General features: G+C 35.2%; 2 protein-coding genes across 2 annotated transcripts in view; one reads left to right on the top strand and one right to left on the bottom strand.

Moving 5' to 3' along the window:
• LOC125829551 (uncharacterized) overlaps nucleotides 1-8,903 on the top strand; it is a 123,427-nt gene that overhangs the window by 93,960 nt on the left and 20,564 nt on the right. The window lies entirely within an intron of this gene.
• LOC125829399 (zinc finger CCCH domain-containing protein 62-like) lies at nucleotides 5,297-8,788 on the bottom strand. Its single transcript, XM_049508624.1, has 9 exons — nucleotides 8,583-8,788; nucleotides 8,355-8,476; nucleotides 7,444-7,558; nucleotides 7,297-7,358; nucleotides 7,009-7,060; nucleotides 6,709-6,820; nucleotides 6,389-6,487; nucleotides 6,175-6,302; nucleotides 5,297-6,060 (listed from the first exon to the last, which is right to left on the bottom strand). Exons 1-9 carry the CDS (start codon nucleotides 8,738-8,740, stop codon nucleotides 5,418-5,420), a joined length of 1,491 nt encoding a protein of 496 aa, XP_049364581.1. The 5' UTR covers nucleotides 8,741-8,788; the 3' UTR covers nucleotides 5,297-5,417.

Below are 8,903 nucleotides of genomic sequence, written 5' to 3'. Positions count from 1 at the left end.
AGTAGCAAACAAAGGCTGGAATCGATCCCTTCGAACCACTCAACTATGCCCTTGGAGGCAATCTTGCCATTCTTTTTGCACCTAAAATCCCATCAATTTCTCCACTGAAGCCTAGAAACCAAAACTTGTCCCAAGTTGGTACTGATTTCACCTTGTGGTGGATTACGCGACTTTCTTTGTTTTTAATGTGCATTAGTTCATGTATCTGACGCCTTGGAGCATCCAATTTTTTTTTTAATATTTTGAGGACCCCAGTAATGAGTTGGGGAATTCTTATGTATAGTTGCACCATTTTTTTAAGTCATATTTTCGCATTTACAAGCCAATTTTTAGGAATTACGTGACTTTCTTGGTATTTCGTGTATATTACACAATGGATTTGGCAGCTTGGAGCACCCACTTTTTTTTCCAGAAAAAACTTTATGAGGATCTCCTTGAGTTGGGGAAGCATTACATATAGTCGCACTATTTTTTTAATGAATATTTTCGCATTTACGAGCCAACTTTTAGAAATTACGCGACTTTCTTTGTTTTTCGTGTGTATTAGCACATGGATCTGACGCTTTGGATAACCCAATTTTTTTTCTTCAACTAATGAGTTGGGGAGGGATTAATATTTTCGCATTTACGAGCCAACTTATAGGAATTACGCGACTTTCTTGGTTTTTCGTGTGTATTAGCCTATAAATTTGGCGCCTTGGAACATACAATTATTTATTGAAAAAACTTTATGAGGACCTCCGTAAAGAGCTGAGAAGCATTACGTATAGTCAAACCATTTTTTAAGGCATATTTTCGCATTTGCGAGCCAACTTTTAGGAATTACGCGACTTTTTTGGTTTTTCGTGTGTAATGCCCATAGATCTGGCGCCTTGGAGCACCCAATTTTTTTTAATGTAAAAACTTTATGAGGACCTCCGTAATAAATTGGGGAAGCATTACGTAAAGTCACACCATTTTAAAGCATATTTTCACATTTACGAGCCAACTTTTAGAAATTTCGTGTGTATTAGCTCAAAGATTTGGTGCCTTGGAGCACATAAAAAAAATTTCTCACAATTTTTTATGAGGACCTCCGTAATGAGTTGGGGAAGAATTATGTGTAGTCGAACCATTTTTAAGACATCTTCGCATTTGCAAACCAACTTTTAGGAATAACTTGACTTTCTTGGTTTTTTTTGTGTATTAACCCATAGATCTGGCGCATTGGAGCACCCAGATTTTTTTTTTGAAAAAACTTTAACAAAGACCTCCGTAATGAGTTGGAGAAGCATTACATATAGTCGCACCATCTTTTTAAGGTATTTTTTAACATTTACAAACCAAATTTTATGAATTACGCATTTTTTTTTGTATTTTTTCGTGTGTATTAGCCCATAAATATGGCGCATTGGAGAACCCAAATTATTTTTTTCTGAAAAAACTTTTTGAGGACCTCCGTAATGAGTTGGGGAAGCATTACGTATAGTCACACAATTTTAAAGTCATATTTTCGCATTTAAGAAATAACTTTTAGAAATTACGTGACTTTCTTATTTTTTCGTGTATATTAGCCCATGGATAAGGTGCCTTGAAACGCCCAAAAAAATTCTAAGAAAACTTTATTAGGACTTCCTTAATGAGTTGGGGAAACATTACGTATAGTCGCGCCATTGTTTTAAGGCATATTTTCGTATTTACGATCCAACTTTTAGGAATTATGCGACTCTCTTGTTTTTTCGTGTGTATTAACCCATAGATTTGGTGCCTTGGAGCACTCAATTTTTTTTTCTGAAAAAACTTAATGAAGACTTCCATAATGAGTTGGAGAAACGTTACGTATAGCCGCACCATTTTTTTAAGGCACATTTTTTCGCATTTACGAGCCAACTTTTAGGTATTACGTGACTTTTTTGGTTTTTCATGTGTATTAGCTCATGAATCTAACACCTCGCAACACCTAAAAATTCATTCAAAAAAACTTTATGAACCTCCGTAAAAGTTGGGGAAGCATCACGTATAGTCACACCATTTTTAAGGCATCACATGTACGAGCCAACTTTTAGGAATTACATGACATTCTTAGTTTTTCGTGTGTTAATATTAACCCATGGATATGACGTCTTGGAGCACCCAATTTTTTTTTCTGAAAAAACATTATAAGGATCTCTATAATAAGTTGGGAAAGCATTACGTATAGTCACACTATTTTTAAGGTATATTTTCTCATTTACGTGCCTACTTTTAGGAATTACGCGATCTTTTTTTTTGTGTGTATTAGCCTATGGATCTAGCGCCTTGGAGCACAAAAAAAATTATTATGAAAAAAATATTATGAGAACCTCCGTAATGAGTTGGGGAAGCATTATGTATAGTCACACAATTTTAAGGCATATTTTTGCATTTACGAGCCAACTTTTAGAAATTATGTGACTTTTTTTTTTTTTTTTGCACGTATTTGCCCATGGATCTTGCGTCTTGGACCACTCAAAAATTCAACCAAAAAAACTTTATGAGGACCTCTATAATGAGTTGGGAAAACATTATGTATAGGCGCACCATTTTTAAGACATATTTTCGCATTTATGAGCCAAGTTTTAGGAATTACGTGATTTTCTTGATTTTTTTGTGTATTAACCCGTGAATTTGGTGCCTTAAAGCATCCAAAAAAAATCTTAAAGAACTTTATGAGGACCTTTGTAATGAGTTGGAGAATCATTACGTATAGTCACACCATTTTTTGATGGCATATTTTCGCATTTACGTGCTAACAATTAGGAATTACGAGACTTTCTTGATTAATTTCATGTGTATTAGCCCATGGATCTGGCGCTTTGGAGCACCCAAATTTTTTTCTGAAAAAACTTGATTAGGATCTCTGTAATGAGTTGGGGAAGCATTACATACAGTCGTGCCATTTTTATGGCATATTTTTCGCATTTACGAGCCAAATTCTAGGAATTACGCAACTTTCTTGTTTTTTGTGTGTATTAGCCCATGGATTTGGCACTTTGGAACACCGAATATTTTTTTCTGAAATTTTTTTATGAGGATCTTTGTAGTGAGTTGGGGAAACATTATGTAGAGTTGCACCATTTTTAAGGCATTTTGTATTTACAAGCCAACTTTTAAAAATTATGCAACTTTTTTATTTTTTCGGGTGTATTAATCTATAGATCTGGCTCCTTGGAGCATCCAATTTTTTTTTGAAAAGAACATTATGAGGACATATGTAATGAGTTAGAGAAGTAGTACGTATAGACGCACCATTTTTAAGACATGTTTTCGTATTGATGAGCAAACTTTAAGGAATTATACGAATTTCTTGATTTTGGTGTGTATTAGCCCATGAATCTGACGCCTTGGATCACCCAATTTTTTTTTCTGAAAAAGTTTTATGAGAACCTCCATAATGAATTTAGGAAGCATTATGTATAGTACGTCACACCATTTTCAGGCATAGTTGTGCATTTATGAGCCACATTTTAGGAATTACACGACTTTCTTGATTTTTCATATGTATTGACCCATGTATCTGACACCTTGGAGCACCCAAATTTTTTTCTGAAAAAACTTTACAAGGGGTTCTGTTATGAGTTAGGGAATCATTATGTATAGTCTCATTTTTTTTAAGGCATTTTTTTTTATTTACGAGCCAACTTTTAGGAATTACGCGACTTTCTTGTTTTTTTTGTGTGTATTAGCTCATAGATCTGGCGCCTTGGAGCACACAATACTTTTTTTTTTCTGAAAAAACTTTATGAGGACCTCGTAATGAGATGGGGAAGCAGTACGTATAGTCGCACCATTTTTTAAGACATATTTTTGCCTTTGCGAGCCAACTTTTAGAGATTATGCGATTTTCTTGATTTTTTGAGTGTATTAGCCTATGAATATGGCGCCTAAGAGCACCCATTTTTTTTCCTGAAAAAACCTTATGATGACCTCCATAATGAGTTGGGGAAGAATTACGTATAGTCATACCATTTTTAGTCATAATTTTGCATTTACGAGCCAACTTTTAGAAATCACACTACTTTCTTGATTTTTCGTGTGTATTAGCCCATGAATCCGATGTTTTGGAGCACCCCAAAAATATTTTCAGAAAAAACTTTATGAGGACCTCCGTAATGAGTTGGGGAAGCATTACGTATAGTCGCACCATTTTAAGGCATATTTTCACATTTATGAGCCAATTTTAGGAATTACGCGACTTTCTTGATTTTTCATTTTTATTAACCCATGAATCTGGCACTTTGGAGCACCCAATTTTTTTTTTTTGTTAAAAAACTTTAAGAGTACTTCCGTAATGAGTTAGGAAAGCATTACGTATAGTCGCAACGTAACACATTTTCACATTTACTAGCCAACTTTTAGGAATTATGCAGTTTTCTTGTTTTTTTTTGTGTATTAACCCATAGATCTGGGGCCTTAGAACACCCAATTTTTTTTTCCTGGTAAAACATTATGAGGATTTCCATAATTAGTTGGAGAAGCATTACATATAGTTAAACCATTTTAAGGCATATTTTCGCATTTACGAGCCAACTTTAAATATTATGCGACTTTCTTGGTTTTTCGTGTATATTAACCCATGGATCAGGTGTCTTGGAGCATTACTGAAAAAACTTTATGAGGACCTCTGTAATGAGTTGAGGAAGCATTACGTATAGTCACACTATTTTAATGCATATTTTTGCATTTATGAGTCAACTTTTAATAATTACACAACTTTCTTTGTTTTTCGTATGTATTAGCTCATGGATCTGGTGCCTTGGAGCATCCAAAAAAAAAAATTCTAATTTTTTTTTTATGTGGACCTTCATAATGAGTTGGGAAAACATTACGTATAGTCGCACAATTTTTAAAGTATATTTTCGCATTGACGAACCAACTTTTAGGAATTACGTGACTTTCTTGATTTTTCGTGTGTTAATAATAGCCTATGAATCTAGCACCTTGGAACACCCAAAAATTTATTTTGAATTTTTTTCATGAGGATTTACTAATGAGTTGGGGAAATATTACCTATAATCTCACCAATTTTGAACCTAAAATCCCATCAATTTCTCCACCGAAAGCCTATAAACCAAAACTTGTCCCAAGTTGGTACTAAGACCTTAGAACCACAATAACTTAGATTTGTTGGTTGATTTCAATTTACCTTTTGTTTCGAAATTAGTTGAGACCAGACAAAAAAAGTTAAATTTTTTAAATCTATCGATTATGTCGTGACAAATTTAGAATTCAGACGATTCATCATAAGGAATAGAAAACAGTTCAACAAAATCAAAAATTAGTTTGTTTTTCAAGCATTTTGTGAACAATGACAGTATCCCTGAGACAAAAGACTTGTCACCCAAAAAAAAGGGACCAAAATAGTTGATCTATGAAGATCTCTCAAAGCTTTCTTACTTGCTGCTCTTTCACCTGAATGTTTAAATATCTACAGAATCATGCAAGTACTTGCAACTATGCCCATAGTAGCATCTTCCTTGAGCATAAAAGTGGCAAGGCTTCTTTTGTTCCTCGCGCTGTCCTTGAAATGGACGCTTTCCATTCCTTGCTTGCCAATTCTCAGTTCTTTGTGGAGATTTATAGTTTTGTGAATACATATGACCATGTCCTCGAAATGGACTTCTACTAGTATTGCAGTTGTTGTAGCTTCCATCGCTATAGCCCCTCCATGTTGGAATATTATAATTGTTTGTGTTACCTCCATAGCTAGGGCCCCTCCACATTGGCATATGCCTATTTGAGTTATGCATATGCCTATTTGAGTTATGCATATGCATATTTGAGTTATGCTTCTCCCTGTTTCTAGGATCATTCAGGTTCACATTAGTCAAAGGCTGCCTCTGATTATGCCTTTCTTCTGGCCTATTTTCTCTAGGGTAGACATTTTCCTGTATGACTACATTTGTATAGTTTCTGAATTGCTTTTGTTCATCTTTTTGGCTGTTGTACACCACTTCTACCTGAGGCTGATCATTCTTGTTTAAGGAGTTCATCGAGTGAGAATGCAGCTGTTTCCCTTTACTCTCAGCTACTGTTTTCTTCTCCTTGTAATCTGTGTTTACCCTGAGATATTTAGACATAACAATGATTCAAATGTTCAAAATCAAGTGAAGTTGGCATATTTCATAAGTTCATTCTACCAATCTGCTTACTAGAATGACCAAATTATCATGGTACCTTTTTTCCCTTTGCATCTTTCGCAATTCCTTCTCTTGGACACGTGTTTCCCTGCTAGACCGAGCTACGGAGCCTCTGGCATGCTTTTCTGATAAAATTTTCTGCCGTTCTGCTTCATCGTCCCATTTCTTCAAATGCAATATATGATTCATTAACATATGTTGCAGGAACAATAAGTGCAAGTACTAGAAATTCTTAGTACTGTTCAGCAGACCTGTCGCAATGTTTTTAATCTATAGAGGTTTCTGCCCTTAATGAGGAGAGGATGAAGTGGAGGCAGCGGTTTTTCCCCTTTACTCCACAATACCTCAACCTGACCAACAGTAAAAAGAATCTTACATGAAACAAACAAGATGAAACAATACAAGAAGTGTATGTCCATCGAAGCCAAATAAAAAGAAGAAACGAAAACAGAAATGGTTAAGTCAAATAATTGTTGTTATCTACAAAGAACTTAAGTCGAAAATAACAACTTCTCATTCCTCTTCTTGTTACCAAGAGTTCAATCTAAATTGATTGCTTTTAAAAGCTCACCGTAAAGGTATGCTGCTGCCTTTTAGCACCATAGCTCTCCTTCACAATCCGCCCTGCTATTATTCTTGTTCCACAGGGAGGGCCAGTAGCACTCCTGGATGCAATGCTGAACCTGATGAACCACAATCATAAACCTGCTAAGTACATGCACGCATACTGCTTCTTCCCTAATAAATGTCTAATAGGGAACTGAAGAGAATTATACATGACACATCTGCCACTAGTTATTCGCAGCCTTTAGAAGTGCATAAACGAAGACCTAAAGATGCTTACTACCACTTGTTAGAGCTTCGAGCTTACATTTCATATACATTTTGTTCAAACATAACAACATCCCCAGTGCACGCGTCCCCTGCATAATACAAAAAGTATAGATGAAAATGACAAGTCCAGAAAGTTCCAATTCATTGCTGAAATTTTAATGCTAGATTCCACTAGGAACGCCAGACGCAAGGTGAGAGATATGTGACTTTTCAGCAGATAGATAAACTTTGACTTGGTTATTTTCAAGGGACTAACGATCATAAATGTTTGCTACAATAAAACTATATCCACTTAAATATTCTATACATAGCAAAACATCTGTACCTTTGCAGTTCAATACAAAACTAGATGGGGGATACTTTTCCTCTCCACGACCATCGAGGATGCTGAAATACAATAGAATTTGCTTTAAGTATAAAAGTTTTGATCATTAAAAAATAAAAGCTGAATAAACTGAAATTGGGAAATTACTCAGTGTGCTCTTTAATGCGCTGGATAAGTGTATCTTTGGTACCCGTCAATCTCAGCCCGTGTTTCCTTAGGTAAACCTTGCATTGCTCCACTTTCAATTTCTCAATCTGACCAGCTGCCACCAAGTAGAAGCAGAGACAAAAAGAAGGATGCAATCATTGTAATCTTTCGGAAAATGAGAAGATGATCGACGGACACAAAGTTTAGGCAGTAACAATCATCTCAAAGTCTTGTATGTCATAGAGCAAGAAAGATACTGAATAATTTTCTCTTACTCTAAAGATTTTTCTTACTGAAAGGAAAAATCTGCAACATCATAAAAAAGCTCATTTGGTCTTACAATTTATATACCAAATGAAGACAAACTTTCATGAATAACCATATCTTTGCATAGGGGAGTGTCTTAACAAGTGTATACTTAAAATAAAATGTCTCATACATGAATTTTTTATAGCTTTCATATAAAAGAACACTACCATATTTTTAAGGTTTACACAACCAATAATCACACCACCAGAGGATGTGGTGGGATCCTTGAATTTGTGCCCTGCAATTGGAGAAATACATATGGAGCTCCGGGGGCGGAACTAGTAAGGGCCAAGGGAGGAAATTTACTCCGTTTATATAAAATTATCTTTTACATATATATATAATATAGGTTGAACTCCTTTGGTCTTTTCGTGTGTTAGATGTTTTATACTTCGAACCCACTTAGTGAAAATCACAGCTCCACAACTGAGGAGCTCTTCCTCCTAAATTGACTCATACGTTGTGCAAATCTGAATTAGTCGGACTAGTGAGTTTCGGATACTAGATAGTCAGATAAAAAAGAACCAATAATAATCACCAAGATTGAAAGCTACCATATCAACATGTAAATTAAAAAACAAAACAATGTTACTGAAAAAAACCTTTGATTATCTTCTGAACAGTTTCATAGCTTTTTTTATCCTTCTCATCAAGCTCTGGTACTATCTCGTCCAGATCCTTCTCTTCCTCAACGCAATCTTCCAATGTCTTAGAAACATTCCGCCTACATTTTCGCAACAACACGAAAAATCAACATCTCATTGTCATTTCTTTGGGGGAAATTGAAAACTAATATGTTTTTTTAGGAGAATCGAATCAAGGGATTGTACCTGGCAGACATATCCATAGATTTCTGTTTTTTGATTGAGAGTTTTGAAAGAGAGGATTGTGTCTCCTCAAGAAGATCAAAAGTTGGATCATCTAGCGAATCATCGGAATCGTAGTCGCTATCGCTTTCCGATACATCGTACGGCTGCTCGGAATCCATTTTTTGATTTCTGGATGATGATGCTTGAAGAGCTCTCTGTTGATTGTTGATTTCTTTGCTCATGAAATTATTGTTCAAATAGGGTTTTAATTTGAAAATATTACCGTTGTTGAGTGGATTGTGTTTCCGAAATTTGTACTCTAATTGCTGCTTGATTGGACTG

The sequence above is a fragment of the Solanum verrucosum genome, unplaced genomic scaffold (genome assembly GCF_900185275.1).
Source record: "Solanum verrucosum unplaced genomic scaffold, falcon-dt-bn FXZP01000102.1, whole genome shotgun sequence".
NCBI lineage: Eukaryota > Viridiplantae > Streptophyta > Magnoliopsida > Solanales > Solanaceae > Solanum > Solanum verrucosum.
This window is presented reverse-complemented; position numbering and strand designations above follow the sequence as displayed.

Coding starts and splice junctions, on each gene's coding strand:
- LOC125829399 (XM_049508624.1), bottom strand. CDS start 8,740: ATGGATTCCGAGCAGCCGTACGATGTATCGGAAAGCGATAGCGACTAC. Junction 8,477..8,582: donor TCTATGGATATGTCTGCCAG/GTACAATCCCTT, acceptor GCGAAAATGTAG/GCGGAATGTTTCTAAGACAT. Junction 7,559..8,354: donor TGTTCAGAAGATAATCAAAG/GTTTTTTTCAGT, acceptor ACTTGGTGGCAG/CTGGTCAGATTGAGAAATTG.